The sequence below is a fragment of the Miscanthus floridulus genome, chromosome 13, assembly GCF_019320115.1.
Source record: "Miscanthus floridulus cultivar M001 chromosome 13, ASM1932011v1, whole genome shotgun sequence".
Taxonomy (NCBI): domain Eukaryota; kingdom Viridiplantae; phylum Streptophyta; class Magnoliopsida; order Poales; family Poaceae; genus Miscanthus; species Miscanthus floridulus.
The window spans coordinates 81,407,728-81,427,141 of record NC_089592.1 but is presented as its reverse complement, the minus strand read 5'-3'; the positions used below and the strand labels follow the sequence as shown (position 1 = coordinate 81,427,141).

Sequence of the window (19,414 nt, the reverse complement as noted above, 5' to 3'; positions counted from 1 at the left end):
TTTACCTTGACGGTGGAGGAAGAACCTGCATCATGATCAAGGTGGTGGTATCTTGTTCCTCGGACACCGTTAAACGACGTGCGAGCGGGCGATTTAATGTAAAATAGAAGGAACAACGCCGATTGCCACCAAATCTACACAAAGTTGCCAACGATTTTTCATCCACCCTTTGTTCTTCCTTGCGAAGAAAACAAGATCCACCCCGGGCGGCGTCCCGTCCCAAGGCGGCAGCCGATCCGATACTGACGTCACAGGACAAGGACAAGGACAGCACAGCACCCTCACACTCTCTCGGTCTCTCCCATGCCCGAGCAGGGCTCCCGGCTCCATTTCTACGTGACCCCAGCGGCTAGCCCGCTTCCCTGGCTGCCAACCCGAACTGTACCAATTCATTTCCGATCCCCCCATCCCGAGAAACGCCCCTAGAAACCAGGGGCAGGCACGCACCAAGAACCACCCACGGCGACCACCGCCCCCGCCCGCCCGCCTGCGCATTGCACACACCTACCTACCTCGTTGAGCCGTGAACGAGCCCCCAATTCCCCAATCCCTACCACCACCGGCAATTCGGTGCCTGTTCTTCCCTTCTCTCCTTCCCTCGCGCGCGCAGCCCGGGCCGGCGAGTGTGAGTTCCTCGTTCCGGATTTTCGTTTCCCTTGCGAGCCATCCACGTCCACCTCGCGCTGTTGGATCGGGTCACCGCCGCCGCGGAAAAAGCTGCCTTTTTTTTTCGCTCGAGCGGGCGCGCCGAGCTGTGTGATCCGGCGTCGCACACCTGGGCTCTGGTGGTTCCGGTTCTTATCCGGAAAGGGGGGGCGGCATCCGAGGCGGGAGGGAGAGTGGGTCGGGCCACAGGCCACGAGCGCCACGTGACGAGCGGTTGGCGATGGCGACGACGGGTGCGGGAAAGCGCAGCGGCGAGGGACCGGCGCTGAGGTTTACATAAGGAGGAGGAGGGCGGGGATCCCGTTGCGTGCCGTACCGTGGGAAGGGACCGACCGAGGGACAGGATAGGAGCGGAGTGGAGATCTGGGCTGTTCCGTTCCTGAGCTGCTGCGAGTGGGGAGGGTCGACGACTCGTCGATCGAGGAATGGGGACCGCGATGGATGCCGTGGCCTTCGGGTCGGTGGACGGCGTGGTTGGGGAGATCATGCGGCTGCACCGCTCCCTGCCGGCGCGCCCGGCGCTGGAGGAGGTGGAGGCCGCCGAGGCGCTGGCGCACGCCGCCGACCGGGAGGAGCGGGCGCGCCTCGACGCTGTCGCGCGCCTGCGCAGGCCGCCCGCCGTCCCCGACGAGCTCTTCGGCGTCGCCCTCGAGATGCACCGCGCGCTCGCCGCCTTCCACTGCCGGGAGCAGAAGCGCGACGCCACAAGGCTCCTCGAGCTCCACGCGCTCCACGGCCTCTTCGACGACCTCATCCAGCGCGCGTCGCAGTGCGTGCCGTCCAGCTCCAGCTCCACCCGCGCCGCGCCGCGCGTCACTGCTTCCAACAAGGCCGCTGTGACCACCGCTGCCGCTTCGTCTTCCTCCTCCGCCACGTCGTCATCAGCGGTGGCTGCGGACAGCAGCGCTGACCGCTACTCGTCCATGGGCGCTAATGGGTTCAGTGCGCCGAGGATGGTGACCAGCGTGGGGCGAGTCTCGATGGACGACAGCTACGTCAAGAAGGCCAAGGCCGCAGTATGGGACGACGGGGTTGTGGCAGCGAGCTCTCATATGCCGCGAGGAGCAGTTGCTGCAAACTCAGTGGCGACTCGTGTGGACGGCAGTTATGGTGAGCCAATTCTACCTTGAACTGCTTTGTTACCAAATTTGTGATTTCAGTGGAGTGCTTAGATACACCTTCATGTAAATTGTTAGCATTTAGAGATTTAGTGAGTTAAATTGGAAGCATATGCATTGTTGTCTTGTATGAGACAATGGAATTTCCTTAGCTACCAACTAGTCCATGATTTGTGATAATTAGTTGGACGTTGGAAGTATGTACAAGTATCTACGTATTGATTGATTCTTTGCTTCATGATTGGCTTTTGCAGGTGATGACAACGAGAAATTGACCCTCATTAAGCTAGCTAGCATGATTGAAGTGGCTGCAAAGAAAGGTGCTCGCGACCTCAACCTGCAAGGCAAACTCATGAACCAGATTGAGTGGCTCCCTGATTCAATTGGAAAGCTCACTGGACTTGTCACCCTTGATATTTCGGAGAATCGGATCTTGGCCTTGCCAGAAGTAATTGGGAGGCTTTCTTCTTTGGCCAAGCTTGATGTTCATTCTAACAGAATTGCTCAGCTTCCTGAGTCAATTGGGGATCTTTCCAACCTGATATATCTCGACCTGAGGGGTAATCAGCTTGCATCATTGCCGCCAAGTCTTGGTAGGCTGGTGAAGCTTGAGGAGCTTGATGTGAGTGCAAACCATCTTACCTCACTCCCTGACGCAATTGGAAGCCTCACACGTCTGAAGAAGTTAATCGTCGAGACAAACAACCTTGATGAGTTGCCGTACACTATTGGCAATTGTGTGTCACTGGTGGAATTGCGGGCAGGCTACAATCACCTCAAGGCCCTCCCAGAGGCTGTCGGAAAGCTAGAGTCTCTGGAGGTCCTCTCTGTGCGATACAACAGTATTAGGGGCCTTCCAACAACAATGGCATCTCTCACAAAGCTGAAGGAGGTTGATGCAAGCTTTAATGAGCTTGTGTCTATTCCTGAGAATTTCTGCTTCGTTACTTCTCTTGTTAAACTGAACGTCGGGAACAATTTCGCTGACCTGCAATCCCTGCCTCGTTCTATTGGCAACCTTGAGATGCTGGAAGAGTTGGATATAAGCAATAACCAGATTAGGGTGCTTCCTGATTCTTTTGGAAACCTGCAGCATCTCCGTGTGCTCCGTGCCGAAGAGAATCCTCTGCAAGTGCCACCAAGAGATGTAGCTTTGAAGGGAGCTCAGGTGATTTTCTTTACTTGAACTACTAGTATATATTAGCGACCATTTGTGGCAAGGTTTGTTCATTATTGTTTTCCCTTTCTTTTGTTTCATAGGCTGCTGTTCAATACATGACTGAATATGTTGCCAAGAAAGCCACAAGGTCACAACCAACGAAGACAAAGAAGACTTGGGCTCAGTTCTGCTTTTTCTCCCGGCCTAACAAAAGAAAGCATGACCGGATAGCGTCGTGATTTATTGTGAGATTGATGGCATGAAACTGCTGTTTTTTCAACCCTTCACTTCTGAAGAGAACTAATGGGTGCATCATCTTCGATTGCTACTGTTGTGAGTATGGGTCAACAAGATGTGGTGCCCAGAGCTTTCCCTTGGACGATGCTGCAGCTTTCACCTCTAGAACCAAGATGGTCAGGTTTCATGGAACCTACTCATTCTTCGTTCCACCACGCCAGCTCAACTTTGAATAACCCCCGGAAGAGTTTTGCTTCAGCTAAAGAATCTAGAAGTTGTGTAATCTCTCGGCCTTTTCCTATGATCGAGGGCAGCTGAGTAAAGAGATCTAGAAAGACTACTAAAGTTCGTTAGTCCGCGACTTGTCAATGTGCATAATATACATGCATCCGGTGAAACTAAGACCTTGGTTATTTATAATATTTGCTTTCAGAGATTTTTTTCTTTATTTGACCATATATGTTCTTGTAAACTTCTAAGTTAGGACTAGAATTCTGCAAGATACCAGATGGACTGGTTTGCTGCAGTCAAATCTTAAGGATACGATGGTCAAACTTTATTGGCCCCCTTTTTTGTATTCCTTAATATTTATTTAGTGCATTCTGAGAAGTGTCTGTTATAACTAGTGTGCTACAATCTTTCTGAAGAGATTCATAAAACACAAGATTTTGCATGTTTTTCTCTGATACGATTCTGCTCTCTTGTAATCTGGGGCATTAGACTATCTCCAACAATATCACCCAAAATACAAGACCTATTTCACGTTTGGGTAGCGTTACAGGTAAATTATTCAATACCCATTTTTGGTCTTCTCCAACAACAGGACCCAAAAGAGAACTCTTTCTGCAAATGAGTCTTTAAGAGAGAGAATACTCATATTTGGGTTATGAGTCTGTTGTAACCCAAAATGCGTTTTGCATATAGATAATCTATTGGAGGTCCGAAACAGTATCATCCAATACCCATTTTGGGTTTGGGTACCCATATGGATAAGCTCTCGGAGACAGTCTTACAAGCAGCATTCGGGGCATTCAGCACAAGGGCCTGGAATGTAGTTTTTTTCTGTGAAAAAAATAAACTGATTTATGTTAAATTCTTCAACAATTCTTGCGCTCGAAAGGGGCCATAATTGTTGATTTCAGATGGTTCGATGTTGATGGCATGTGACCCGGTGTTTATGCAATCTGACATATCTGAATGAACACAGCACATGGCAATGGCATCGTTAAAGTATTTGAGTAACTTTCGATGCAGAAACCGGACAGTGACATCAGCAAAGAGGGTAGATCTGGAAGGGCTCAATACCTCAACAGATCCGAAGGGATCTTGGGTCTTAATCCGAATCCATTCAAGTTTGCAACATCAGTAACCACTGAGCAGTGACGCGGCCCCACCCGCGCACGCAGCCGGCGAACCGGGCCACCTGACGATGCTTTCTTCCATGACGCAGCAGCCAGTGCTCATCCCTGTCCATGACGGCGACGTCTCCGTGGAGACGAGAGGACATGGAAGCTTGCAAGCCTTGCCTTTGCATGCATGCATGCCAGCTGCGTCTCATACACAGATCCATGCATGATTGCTCCGTTCCATGATTGGTCCTGACTTCAGCGGCAGCGCCATGGATCTGGCTGGCTGGAAGTGGCCCCTCTCTTGTTTGCCGGCGGACTCATGAAATTCTGGCAGGATTTGCAATCTAAGCAATGTCCAATAATCCTGAAAATCACTTGCAAATGTCGTGCGCAAATTCATGCTTGAAAGCAGTGGGATCGTACGATTTGTTTCAGCTTGAGCTTTAGCATGTCCGAGAGAAGGTAGGCGGCGTGCTGGAAAACAACCAGATGAGTTTTAAAGGGAGTGCTATACAGAAGTCAGGTGCTAAACAGTAAACGCTCACTGCTACCTTCAGCTTTATTTGCTAACCTATGAGAGGAAGATGGGCCGGTGACCGTCATGGCGAGCTGTATTTCATTGACTGATTGGAAATTGTGTTCTTAGTTCTTACTTCTTAGCTGTCCACATTTCAGTGTCCAAAAAAATGTCTTCGCAGCTCTCGATCTGCCTCACATCATTGCAAGCATAAATAGGCCTAGAGAGAGCACTTTAGCTGCATTCTCCAACTAATACATTTGTCCATTACACTGCTTTTAAATACTAGGATCTTACAAGCTTACAGCACACAAGAACAGTCAACGTTCAATTAACAAAAAGGTAAGCACACTACTATTATCTTTAGTGTTCATGTAAGGAACCATGCATCTACATTACAACAAATGCATTAGCTCAAAGACTTCATCGAATAATTTTCAAAACACAGCCACGGAAGTTAATCATTGTTCATGAGTCATGACTACACAAGTTCATCGAGGGTAACTTGCCGATAATAGCATTTCCTGTTCCATAGTGTATTGTCTGCTTGCGCCGTTAGTTACCGGTTCAATTGACATGTACTGAACCTGTGTCCCGTCCTCATTATGTCTCCTTGCTGTTGTAATACATGGGACAAGCTTTTTCTTCAATAACAAGTTTTCAAGTCTCATCTCCACTTCCTTCATTGTAGGCCGATCTTCTCCCCTTAAGTTAGTACATATCACTGCATGTGCGGCCACCTCTTGGATGTCTCCATCTTCTTCCTCTGCGACTTGAGGATCTACTATATTGGCTAGGTTGTTTGTTGTGAGCATCTTCTCAAAATGTGAAACAAGATTGTCTCCATCATTGGACCTATAGTTGAATGGTTTCTTTCTAGTAAGCAATTCTATAAGAAGAACACCAAGCTGAAGACATCGCTCTTGTCCGTTAATCGACCTGTATAATGATGCATAGGATCTAAGTATCCCAGTGTTCCTTGAACAATAGTTGTTACTCCTGGTTATTGGGATGTACCTTGAAGCTCCAAAGTCTGATACTTTTTCTGTTAAACTATCATCAAGAAGTATATTGGATGACTTAATATCTCTATGAAATATCGGCATAGAAGAGCCTGAATGTAGATAGGACAAAGCTCTAGTAATTTCAAGTGCAATCCTTATTCTATCAGCCCAAAATAGTGGTGTTGGTCCTTCAACATGAAGATGGTTATAAAGGGTTCCATTTGAAATGAACTCATAAACTAGCAGCGGGACTTCAGTCTCAAGGCAACATCCTAAGAGCTTCACCACATTTATGTGGTTTACTTGAGAAAGAACTACAACTTCATTTATGAATTCCTTGATTTCTCTTTGCACTACTATCTTTGATTTCTTGATTTCTCTTTGCACTACTATCTTTGATTTCTTGATTGCCACAACATGCAGATCTAGAATTCTTTAAACACAACTCCATGCCCTCCACCACCAACCACACGAGAGCTATCAAAATTGTCTGTGGCCTTCTCTATATCCCATAGGGCAACTATCATTCTTTCGCCAATGTCTGTGTTGCTTGATACTAATTGCTTCAATAATAACCCATGATTTTGGTTGAATTTTTTTTATTTCATCTTCTTCAACCTCTGCCGTTTGATTTTACGTACTATGAGGGGTCCACCAAGTGTTAGAAGCAAAAGTGTTGTACTACCACCCACTCCTAACCCAATGCTTAAACCTGAAAAGAAATACCCCATCAAATTCATGACCATGGAGTTAGGACATATTAAGGGCCGGGGCAAATATTTAATTTGTGAATGGTTACAACTAATCCACACTTTAAAAAGGTAACAAAGGGCATATTGCAGAATGGTACCTTTAGAGGATTTTCTTGATTCTAATGAACTCTTATTTTGCACGAGGACCTCCGTAGGTTCCATAAGTACATTGATAAATAAAACTTCCAGTAGATTTTTGGCAAGACTCCATAGGATTGATATGCTCTAGGGTTCTCATGCTCATTTACATATAAAATATAAGTGTATACAAAATATGCAAGAGCAAGAACGTTTATAATATATTGAAAGGAAATCATGCATTTCGACTATAAGAATAAAACACCAATTTGGTAGTACTAGTCTATCAACTCATGCTCAAGAATTGTCTAAGGGCCTGTATGTTTGAGTTGTATGCATTCTTTAATTATCCAATTGTGATAAATTATTGTTAGTGATTACTCCATGCATTTACATCATCATTCTTATTTTTTCCTATTTGCAGTCACATGCCCATGTTTGTTTTGCATGCATTTAGTTGAAATATTAGCTTGAGTTATGCCAACTCTTGTTTCCTATTTTGTGAATTGTATAATCCATTTGGCTTCCCATTTTTTATCTTGTTACAATTTGTTATAAAGGTTTACCTCATGTTAAGTTGAAAACCTAGCTTTTCTTATACATCTTGTTGCATACCCTCACTTTGAATTTTATTAAGAGTTTGGACTATAGGTTAAAGGCTATACTCTTAGTTATTGTTATGGTATTAACGAGCTTTCTCCCTGCACCACCTACCCAAAATATAAAATTTCCACTATAAAAAAGCTATGAGTGTAGTCGTATATCAATGCAAATATGCTATTATTTTTAATTAAAATAATGTTTATAGAAAGTATCAACTTATATATTTTTCTATTGTTAACTATAATATAATTTAGCAAGGTTTACTATTAACATTTAGAATTTTCATGATTCATAAAACATGAAAATCGACAAGTTCGTCACTCCCGTCATACATGTATACATGTGTCGGTGTTTTGGAACCGGGGGTCCCTCAACCAACGAGTGAATTTGTGCTGCGTGCCCCTAATCCCGGATGGTGATGCAAAGAGACACAAGGTTTATACTGGTTCAGGCAATCGAGGCCCTACGTCCAGTCTGAGAGATCGATCTTGTATTCCTTGCATCGGAGTGCTCGTAGTAGGGGGTTACAAGCTAGGTGAGAGAGGGAGCTAGCCCCAGGTCTCGGCGAGGGTGGCGCGGGCTGCTTGAGGCGTTGTTCCCAAGCAGCGTGGAAGTGTGTAGTTCTATCGGTGTGTTCGTCTTTCTGCCTGTTGCTCCCCCCCCCCCCCAGAAATGGCCCCGGTCCCTCCCTTTTATACTCTAAGGCAGAACCGGGAACGTACATATGTTGCTACATAGCGCTTCTATAAATGGGGGTGGCGTGTCCGAGCCCTGTAGCCGGCCACTGTTGTGGTATGGTCGATGGAGTGGCCCCGTCCTTGTCGTGCAGAAGTGACGCGCTGGTCATACTTGATCTTATGCGTCGTGGGGCTCCAGTACAGCTTGATGCAGGACATGGCGGGCGACGTGCTGGTCACCGTGCGATGACGTCGTAGGGAGCTGTGGCTCTGCAGATGCCGAGGCCGAGCCATCGCGGGGGGCTCGGCGGACATGGATCCTCAGGCTGCCGAGCCCCTGAAGCCAACTGTCGAGGCCTTGGAGGGAATTATTGGTCCTGGGTACTGATTCCGAGGCCACAGTAGCCCAGACGTGGCTCCCCACGCTGCGTTGTCCTCGGAGCAGGAGTTGGCAGCACAGTGAGGCATGGGCGTCAACCATGTGCATGGTGGTTAGTACAGTGGTGGGTAACCCCTGCCCAGTCCGGGCGACGTGCAGGTCATCGTGTGATGACGTCGTAGGGAGCTGCGGCTCTGCAGGTGCCGAGGCCGAGCCATCGCGGGGGGCTCGGCGGACATGGATCCTCAGGCTGCCGAGCCCCTGCAGCAAACTGCCGAGGCCCTGGAGGGAATTATTGGCCCTGGGTACTGATTCCGTGGCCACAGTAGCCCAGACGTGGCTCCCCACGCTGCGTTGTCCTCGGAGCAGGAGTTGGCAGCATAGTGAGGTACGGGCGTCAACCATGTGCATAGTGGTTAGCACAGTGGCGGGTAACCCCTGCCCAGTCCTGCCTCCTGTCCCGTCGGCCATTCCGCTGTACTGTGCCGAGCATGCGGCCGATGTTAGGGGCAGCAGTTGGCTGAGTTAATGCGATACGATGTTTTGTCAGAGGGACGGGAGAAGGAAGAGGCAGCGGAGTGCTCCCGAGCCCGCCTCGCGCGAGACGGAGGGTCGGTGGCCCGGCCGAGGCCTTTGGTGGGGGATCGCTCGAGGTCAGTGGTGAGGGGGCCTCGGGCGAGTCGGAGAATCGGCCGAGGCCAGCGGTGTTTAGCTGGTTTCAATTTTTACGAAGTCTAAGCAGTCGTTTTTTGGGTCTTGCTTAGGGTACCCCTTCTCACGGTATCCGACAGTAGCCCCCGAGCCTTGGGGGGAGTGGAGGCACTCCCCCTGAGGTTCTGACGAGAATTGGCTCTTGATAGTTCCTGTCGGGATGGTGTTTTGTACTCGAGGTTTCGGTGGGTGCGCGCGAGCGCACCCGCCGGGTGTAGCCCCCGAGGCCCTGGAGGAGTGATTTCACTTCTTCAGGGGCTTTTTTCTCTTTCGAGTGAGGCATTTTCATTGTGTTTGCCGGGCCCGTGGGTGCGAGTTCGGATCGCAGGGCCTCGACGATGCTGCGGAAAGAGCCCCTTAGCCTCCGTCTGGAGCGAGAGGGCCGTCAGGGGTTCCCCCGGCTTTTTGTACGACCCTCGTGCTTCCTTTTCGCTCGGAAGGAGGGGTGGAAGATGCCATGCTACCCTCGGTGGGCACGAGCGACGGCATTTCCGGTGAGCTGTTATCGGGTAAGTCCGAGTGGAGGCCCGTACCCCGTTCGTTGGGGGTCGGCTAGCGGTCCGGAGACGCGCTCCAAGAGTACCGGCAGGTTTCTCTAGTGGGTGCCGAGGCCGTTCGCTGGGCCTCGGTGGCTCGGTGCCTCCCTACGGTGGGATCCCATTCGGAGACCTCCCTACCGGTCTCGGACACGACACAGGGCGTGCCCGTACAGGCTCGCCCGTAGTCATCCCTGACTCTTTTGCCCTGGGGCAGCTGTCGAAACCCCTGGGGACCCAGCCTTCGAACCCCTGGACCATAACGGGCTTGGGTCGCTCTGTCTTTATCTTGGGTGCAGGAAGAGCCCCCGAGCCTCTGCACGGAGCGAGAGGGCGGTCAGGGGTCCTCCCGACTTTTTTGTCCGTCCCCCGCACGTCCTTTTCGCTCGGACGGGGGGGCTGTTTGCCGAGCCCACTCGTGTGCGAGCTTGAGCCGCTGGGTCTCGGCAAAGTTGCAGGAGGAGCCCCCGAGTCTCTCGCATGGAGCGAGAGAGCGGTCAGAGGTCCCCCTGGCTTTTGGTTCGCCCCTCGCGCGTGAGGGTCTGTCTGCCGAGCCCCCCTCGGGTGCGAGCCTAGGTCGCGGGGTCTCGGCGTCTTTTGCAGAAGGAGCTCCCTAGCCTCTGCACGGAGCAAGAGGGCCGTCAGGAGTTCTTCTGGCTTTTTGAACGACCCTCGCGCTTCCTTTTTGCTCGGAAGGAGGGTTTGTTTTGCCGAGCCCCCTCGTGTGCGAGCCTAAGTCGCTGGGCCTCGGCAATGTTTTGCAGGAAGAGTCCCTTAGCCTCAGAGGGCCGTCAGGGATTCTCCTGACTTTTTATTCGACCCTCGCGCTTCCTTTTCGCTCGGAAGGAGGGGTGGAATGTGCCACGCTACCCTCGGTGGGCGCGAGCGATGGCATTTCCGGTGAGCTGTTATCGGGTAAGTCCGAGTGGAGGCCCGTACCCCGTTCGCTGGGGGTCGGCTAGCGGTCTGGAGATGCGCTCCAAGAGTACCGGAGGGTTTCTCTAGTGGGTGCCGAGGCCGTTCGCTGGGCCTCGGTGGCTCGGTGCCTCCCTACGGTGGGATCCCATTCGGAGACCTCCCTACCGGTCTCGGACACGACACAGGGCGTCCCAAGCGTTTCGCTTGCTTGGGCCTCGGCCTCGTATAGGCTTGCCCGTAGTCGCCCCTAACTCTGTTGCCCTGGGGCGGCTGTTGAAACCCCTAAGGGCCCAGCCTTCGAACCCCTGGACCGTAGCGGGCTCGGTGCCCAGTTCCTTTGCCTGAAAGGAATCGGGGGGGGGGGGGTTATTTCTCTCCCTACGGCTAATAATGGCAGGCGCGTCGTTTGAGGCAGCTTTTTTGGGGAGGCGAAACGGCGCCTGCTGCTGCTGCGGTTGGACGCGACGTGGCGTCAGCCGACGGGACGTATCTGCACGCGCGATTTAATGAGGAGGGAGTGGGCGCGTGGGCGGTAAGACTGGATCTGGATAACCACGCCGGATTTTTTGGGGGAAACTTCCCCGATTTCGTCGCCCGGTGGTTTCGTCTTGTCCCTGCATAAATACGCAAAGAACCTCGCCCTTCCCCTTCTTACCTTTTCCGCATTCACTTTTGCTGCCTCCGTGCCGTTGCTGAGAGCATAGAGCGCCGGGGAGGAGAAGGGCGAGAGCGAGAGACTGAAAGAGAGAGGGAGAGAGAGATTACCGCCGTAGCAGCGTCCTCCGCCGCGCAATGGCTGGTGGTCCCGTCATCCTCCCGGCGGATCCCTGGGAGCGGTCCGACGTCACCGAGGAGAAGCTGCAGTCGCTCCGGGGAATGAGTCGGAGCCGAGGCCGCGCGACGGCTACGTGGTGAGCTTCGTCGTCTTCCACGAGCGAGGCCTCGGGTTGCCGGTGGATAACTTCATGCGGGCGCTCCCGCACTACTATGGCGTGGAGCTTCACAATTTCAGCCCCAACTCCATCGCGCAGGCGGCCATCTTCGTCGCCGTTTGTGAGGGGTACTTGGGGATTGCTCCCCACTGGGAGTTGTGGCTCCACTTGTTCTGAGCGACGTTCACCACCAAGCCGGGGGGAACGAGGGGGGCTCGGAAGGTGCAGAGGGCCGGCGGCTGCACCCTTCACGTGCACCAAGACTGGCAGTCCCTCTATATCCCAGCCCAGCTGTCATCGTCCAACCGTCGTTGGTATGACGGCTGGTTCTACCTCCGCAACGACGGCGGAGGACTTCCCCCTTATACCGGGCGGGTTGTAGAGAGTCAACCAGAGAAATGGGGATACAGCGTCATCAAGGTCGATCAGCCTAGGCTGGAACCGCTCTTGAGGGCCTTGGGGAAGCTGCGTGACCACGGCCTTTCGGCGGCCGTGGTCGTGGCAGCTTTTCACCGCCGGAGGGTGTTGCCGTTGATGGCCTGGCGGCGGTGGCTGTTCGAGATGACCCCGGGCGATCCGATCACCGGTATCAAGATGTCCGCCTTCGCCCTTACCGATGACGAGACCCTGCGTCGGGTGAGAGAGGCAGTAGACGGGAAGCCGAAGATTGACGATTTGATGCCGTTCCCGATGCGCCCGTCGCGGGGGTATGTCTCGCTGGTAAGTTGGATGTTGCCGAGGCTTTCGCGGCCTTCTTGTTTTTTGCCTTTTTTGTCTGTTGTCTTACTTCTTCATTCCCACAGGGGATAAGAGACGTGCGAGGCTCTCCGCCGCCCGTTCCCGAGGATGCCCGGCGGCGATCCGTGAATAGGGCCCGCACCGAGGAGGAGAAGAAGAAGAAAGATGCCAGGGAGGCGAAGCGCATGAAGAAGCTCCTCGTGCGCGAAAAGCTGGACACCCGTCGCCGGGTGTCAGAAGCTTGACGGTCTCCCGTTGGAGCCGTCTCCCTCGTCGTCGGTGTCGGATTCTTCGGGCGACGGCGGCGGGCCCGAGGTGGGGACGGCCTGCCTGGAACACCTCCCCGACATTAGGGAGATGGTGCCCGGGGTGCCGGCAAGGAGCCTGACGCTCCTTGGAGGAGGAGGTGTCCCGGGGCCGGTGGCGGCCCGTCTCGGGGCCGAGGCCGACACACCCGAGGCGCGGGTGTCGGAGGAGCGTGCCGTCAGCCCGATGGGCTCGACGGTGGAGGTGGAGCGGGCGACGGTGGGGGCGACCCCATTGTCTCCGCGAAGGGTCGAGGAGGTGCCGGGGTCCGACGGAGTCCAGCTGGCACCGGTGGACACCGAGGCCGCGCTTGCTGCCACCACCGCCGCCGTTGCAGAGGAGGCTGGCGGTGTCGAAGAGGCTGCATCCCGTTCGCGGTAAGCGTCTTTTCTGGTGGAGTCCGTAGTACTTCTTGTTTTCCCCTTGGTCGCATGCTGACCTTGGGAGTGTCTTTGCTTCCAGCCAGACGCATCTGGTGGAAGATCCTGCCTTGGCGCCCCGTAAGGCGCTCAAGGTGAACGTTAGCTCCTCCGCCCATTAGGCAGCGGAGGCGCAGGCTGGCGTGCAGCGTGGCGCGGCGTCGGGCGGGGCCGTTTCGGAGGAGGCGGCTGCCCAGGAAAAGGGTGCCGAGGCGGCCCGCGGAGCGAGTGGAGGAGGAGGAGCCCACGCCTCGCGATGTCGTGGGTCTTGGGGTGAAGGAGGCTGGGGCGTCCCACCATTGCCGAGGCCATTGAGGGTGAGGCCGGAGCCCCCAAGACCTCCGAAGTCAGGGCGGTGGACACCGGGGCCACCGAGGTAGAGATGGCGGAGGCCAGAGCCCCTGGGTCCGTCGAGGCCGAGGCGATGGAGATGGAGACGGAGCAAGTTTTGGCGCCGCCCCTGGTTCAGACAATCTCGTTTGATGATTCCTCCCGAGGGAAGGATGCAACGGACGTCGAGGCGGCCAGTACCGTGGAGCAGCCAGTCCCAGATCCCGCCGAGGGGAGTTCGGCCCTTGCCCGGCTACGGCCCAAGCCCCGTGGGTGGAACTTCCCGCGTGTTTTTTGGCGGAACCAGGCTGATCTCGAGGGGGAGCCTGTGTTCGCCCTTGAAGATATCGCAAGAGGGGGGGCGGTGGGATACCCTCGAGCAGTACCATCAACTGGCAGTGCGGTCGCTGCAGACAGCGATGACTGTTATGGAAGGGGACTTGCCTGGTGTCACTCAGGTAAGTACTTTCGTCTCTCGTGCCGAGTTGTCCTCGCAGTGTTTGACGTGCGTTTTTTACCTCTTTAGGAGCTCGAGACCCGGTCCCTTGGGAAATCGGTGTTCCTACGAAGGGAGAGGGATATCTAGGACCAGCTCCGGTGGCAGAAGGGCCTACTTGCCGATGCCCAGGGGCTTTTGTCGGCGCGGAGTGCGGAAGTGGAGGACCTCCGCCTTCGTTGTGCTGACCTTCAGGCCGAGCTGGTCATGGCTAAGGGGCAGTCTGCCCTCTGGTGGCGAAGATCAAGGAACTGGAGGAGGAGCGAGACTCCTTTAGGTCTCGGGCCTAAGAAGCGACGGCCTCTGCGAAGGCCACAGCCGGGCAGCTGGGTGCGGAGCAGAGCGAGCATCAGGCGACGAAAGTCGCCTTGGCAGAGGCTACCAAGGCGGCCGAGGCCTCTCGGGTCGAGGTCTTAGCCTGGAAGAACAAGGCCGAGGGTAAGTTCCGCTGAACCGTGTTCCTTGTTTCATTTGTTCCGGTTCGCGTTTGACTCCTGACCCCTCGTTGCGACGTAGATCTAGAGAAAGAGGCTTCCCAGGCGGCTGAGGCCTCCGTCGCAGTGCAAGCGGCACTGGATGTTGAGGTCCGAGAGCATGAGGCGCTGCGCAGCACTGTCCGTACCGCCTGCGAGGCCCTAGACGTCGAGGAGGTCCAATCAGCCAGCTCCCTTGGGAGCCGCCTGATTGCGTTGAGCGGCCGCGTCCACGAGAGGCTCCGGGGGGCGTTGCACACGGGTGTCAAGCGCGCCCTGGCCGTCGTCTCCTCGCACTACGCCATCAACCTCGAGGCTGTCAGCGATGGCTACGTGTTGCCAGAAGATGACGAGGAGGCTGATGCGGAGGTCGTGAAGCTGTTGGAGGCGGCCGAGGCACCTGGCACAGCGCTGGCCAGTCTATTTGAAGAAGAGGTGGTCCCTCCCGCGTCGGCCGCCGATCCTTGAGCTTTGACCTGGGCCAAAAGGGGCCATGTAACCGGATTGGGTTAGTTGTCATACCGTGACGTCTTTGTGGCCGTTGAGGCCTTTAAAGTATTTGCGTATGTGCGTCTTTTAACCGTTTTCTGTTCTACTTTCGAGCCTGTGCCCTCTGTCTCGATCTTGGGAACCCGCAAAGAAATCCCTCGAGACCTAAGTCGTCCTTCGGCGAAGGGTGGTGAGGGAGCTGCTGTAGCCTAGAGGCGTAGGCTGTTCTCATGACTCGACCGGCCCTTTGGCCTCTAGACAAGCTTTTGGTCTTTGGGTTTCTTGTGAGGGTCCCGTCAGAGCGCGAGAGAGTTTGGCGTAGAAATTTTTTGAAAGACCATTAACAAACGGTGTTCGGGACTTAGGGGGTTCCCCCTTTTTAGCCCCCGAGGGAGGCTCGGCATTGCAGAGGCAGAGCCGAGTCTCCCTTATAGCGCTATTGTGACGTCAAGCCCCTATTGATAGACAAGCTCTCTGCACAGAACTTCCTCGGAGCCTACGCTGTCCTTTGGGTGAAAAGGTGGTGAGGGAGCTGCCGTAGCCCGGAGGCGTAGGCCGTTCTCACGGCTCGGCCGGCCTTTTCGCCTTTGAGACGATCGTACGGTCCTTAGGTTCTATACAATCGACTTGTCTATAAGGGGGGTTCCTCGAAAGATTATAACAACTAAGAACGCTTCTTTATTGTATTTCGAGAAACAATGTAAACAACGTTTGGAAATTTAAGGGTAGAAACGACGTAGCTGTTCTATGTTCCAAGCGTTGGTGAAGATTTCGCCCTTCTCGTTGGCTAACTTGTAGGTCCCGGGCTTCAGCACTTGAGCGACGATGTACGGCCCTTCCCAGGGTGGGGTCAGCTTGTGGCGGCCCTTGTTGCTCTGCCTCAGTCTCAGCACCAGGTCGCCCACCTTCAGGTCTTGGCTTTGGACGCGCTGGGCTTGGTAGCGTCGTAGGGCTTGCTGGTACCTGGCTGAGTGTAGCAGCGCGACGTCTCGGGCTTCCTCCAGTTGGTCGAGGGCGTCTTCGCGGGCAGTGCGGTTGCTCTGCTCGTTGTACGCCTGTAGCCTCGGGGAACCGTATTCTAAGTCAGTGGGGAGGATGGCCTCGGCTCCATAGACCAGGAAGAACGGTGTGAATCCCGTGGCTTGGCTCGGGGTATTCCTTAGGCTCCAGATGACTAACGGGAGCTCGGCAAGCCATTTCTTGCCAAACTTCTTCAACTGATTGAATATTCTTGGCTTAAGGCCTTGTAGGATCATGCCGTTGGCATGCTCTACTTGGCCATTCGTCCTTGGGTGCCCTACGGCCGACCAGGCCACCCAGATGTGGTGGTCGTCGCAGAACATTAGGAACTTGCGACCGGTGAATTGTGTCCCATTGTCAGTGATGATGGTGTTAGGAACCCCGAATCTGTGGATGATATCCATAAAGAACAGCACCGCTTGCTCGGATTTGATCTGAGCGATCGGACGAGCCTCGATCCATTTGGAGAATTTGTCGATGGCTACCAGCAGATGGGTATAGCCCCCCGGTGCCTTCTGGAGAGGCCCAACCATGTCCAGCCCCCACACAGCGAATGGCCATGTGATGGGGATGGTTTGGAGGGCTTGGGCCGGGAGGTGCGTCTGTCGAGCATAGTACTGGCATCCCTCGCAGGAGTGTACTAGCTTCGTGGCGTCGGCCACCGCTGTTGGCCAATAGAAACCTTGGCGGAAGGCATTACCTACGAGCGCCCGAGGCGCCACGTGGTGCCCGCAGACTCCCGCGTGCAAGTCCCAAAGTAGGGATTGGCCAGCCTCGGTGGTGATGCATCGTTGGAGAATACCAGATGGGCTACGCCTATACAACTCGCCGTCGCAGAGGACGTAAGTCTTGGCGCGTCGCGCAAGCCGTCGGGCTTCAGTTCTATCAGCAGGAAGCTCTCCTCGAACGAGGCGATCAAGGAAAGGGACTCGCCAGTCCGTTCCTTGGTCGGCCTTGGGAGGCTCTGCGTCAATCGCCATGGCCTCGGGCTCGGCGGGCGGGGGTCTCGGTAGCAGAGGGGGCCTCGGGCCCTGCGGTGGGCTCGGCCGATGGGCCCTCTTCCGTCGCCGAGGCGTAGTCGACGGATGGCTTGTGGAGGTCTCTGGCGAAGACGTTTGGGGGGACCGGGGTCCGTGCTGATGCCATCTTTGCCAGTTCGTCCGCGGCCTCGTTGAACTTTCGCGCAACGTGGTTGAGTTCGAGACCGTCGAACTTGTTCTCCAGGCGACGTACTATCGCGCAGTACGCCTTCATTTTGGGGTCATGGCAGCTTGACTCTTTCATCACCTGATCGACGACGAGCTGCGAATCACCCCGTACGTCGAGACGTCGTACTCCAAGTTCGATGGCGATTTGCAGGCCGTTGACGAGGGCCTCGTATTCGGCGACATTGTTGGAGGCAGCGAAGTGAAGCCGGATCATGTAGCGCATGTGTACTCTGAGGGGTGAGACCAGGAGCAGGCCCGCGCCAGCCCCAGTCTTCATCAGAGACCCGTCGAAGTACATGGTCCAGCATTCTGATTGGATCTGAACGGGTGGCAGCTGTGTGTCGGTCCATTCGGCTACAAAGTCGGACAGGACCTATGATTTGATCGCTTTCCGAGGCGCGAAAGACAAGGTTTCCCCCATGAGTTCGACAGCCCACTTGGCTATTCTACCCGAGGCCTCCCGGTTTTGGATTATCTCTCCCGGAGGAAAAGACAACACCACAGTCACCGGGTGGGACTCGAAGTAGTGACGCAGCTTGCGTCGAGCCAAGACTATGGTGTAAACCAGCTTCTGGATGTGGGGGTAACGCGTCTTAGTCTCGGAGAGCACTTCGCTGATGAAGTAAACAGGTCGTTGGATGGGTAGAGCATGTCCCTTCTCCTGCCTCTCGACTACTATGGCCGCGCTGACCACTTGGGTCGTCGCAGTGATGTAGAGTAAGAGGTGCTCGCCCTCGATGGGCAGAACCAGGACGGGGGGGGGGGGGGGTTGGTGAGCAGTGCTTTGAGCCTGGCGAGGGCTTCCTCGGCCTTGGTGGTCCAAGAAAAGTGCTCGGACTTTCTCAAGAGGCGGTATAGGGGCATGCCTTTTTCACCGAGGCGCGAGATGAAGCGGCTTAGGGCCGCAAGGCATCCCATGACCCTCTGCACCCCTTTGAGGTCTCGGATCGGGCCCATGTTGGTCACGGCCGAGACCTTCTCCGGGTTGGCCTCGATCCCACGTTCTGAGACTATGAATCCCAAGAGCATGCCTTGGGGAACCCCGAAGACACACTTCTCGGGGTTGAGCTTGATGCCCTTCTCTCTGAGACATGTGAAGGCAACCTCCAAGTCGCCGACGAGATCACCGGCCTTCCTAGACTTGACTACAATGTCATCCACGTAGGCCTCAACGGTTCGTCCGATGTGTTCGCCAAAGACTTGGATCATGCACCGTTGGTAAGTAGCCCCTGCGTTTCTGAGGCCGAACGGCATGGTTATGTAGCAGTACATGCCGAATGGAGTGATGAAAGAAGTCGCGAGCTGGTCAGACTCTTTCATCTTGATTTGGTGGTAACCGGAATACGCATCAAGGAAAGAGAGGGTTTCGCATCCTGCAGTGGAGTCGACGATTTGGTCAATTCGTGGTAGTGGGAATGGGACTTTCGGGCATGCTTTATTTAGACCAGTGTAGTCCACGCACATCCTCCACTTGCCACTTTTCTTCCTGACTAATACAGGGTTAGCCAACCACTCTGGATGGAATACTTCCTTGATGAACCCGGCCGCCATGAGCTTCTGCACTTCTTCGCCGATGGCCCTGCGCTTCTCCTCGTCAAATCGGCGTAGGCGCTGCTTTGCCGGCCTGGAGCCTGCCTGGATATCTAAGGCGTGCTCGGCGACCTCCCTTGGTATGCCCGGCATGTCCGAGGGACTCCATGCGAACATATCGATGTTCGCACGGAGAAAGTCGACGAGCACGGCCTCCTATTTGCTGTCGAGGGTGGCGCCGATCTTCAGTCCTCGGCCATCGGGGATGGTGGGATCGACGGGGACGAGCTTGACGGCCTCCGCGGGCTCAAAGGTCCCGGCGCGCCGCTTGGCGTCGGGAACCTCGCTACCAAGCTGGTCGAGATCGGCGATGAGGGTCTCGGCCTCCACGATGGCCTCGGCGTACTCGATGCACTCGACGTCGCAGTCGTATGCATGTTCGTACGTGGACTCAACGGTGATGATGCCGTTGGGGCCTGGCATCTTGAGCTTGAGGTAGGTGTAGTTGGGGATTGCCATGAACTTGGCGTAGCACGGGCGCCCCAAGATGGCGTGGTAAGCCCCCTTGAATTCAACCACCTCGAAGGTGAGGACCTCCTTACGGTAGTTGGAGGGAGTGCCAAAGCAGACGGGTAAGTCGATGCGCCCGAGGGGTCGTGTGCGCTTTCCTGGCACAACGCCGTGGAAGGGCGCGGAACCACCTCGAAGCCGTGATTGGTCGAGCTCCAGAGTGTTGACGTAGAGGATGTTGAGGCCGCTGCCCCCATCC

The 19,414-nt window shown here is 54.7% G+C and overlaps 1 protein-coding gene and 1 pseudogene across 1 annotated transcript; one reads left to right on the top strand and one right to left on the bottom strand.

Moving 5' to 3' along the window:
* Positions 1–361: 361 nt before the first annotated feature.
* Positions 362–3,802, top strand: LOC136500319 (plant intracellular Ras-group-related LRR protein 4-like). The gene is made up of 3 exons (XM_066495659.1): positions 362–1,776; positions 2,039–2,952; positions 3,045–3,802. Exons 1-3 carry the CDS (start codon positions 1,092–1,094, stop codon positions 3,180–3,182), a joined length of 1,737 nt encoding a protein of 578 aa, XP_066351756.1. The 5' UTR covers positions 362–1,091; the 3' UTR covers positions 3,183–3,802.
* Positions 3,803–4,528: 726 nt separating this feature from the next.
* The window catches only part of LOC136500148 (putative wall-associated receptor kinase-like 16), a 29,178-nt pseudogene continuing 14,292 nt past the window's right edge, over positions 4,529–19,414 (bottom strand).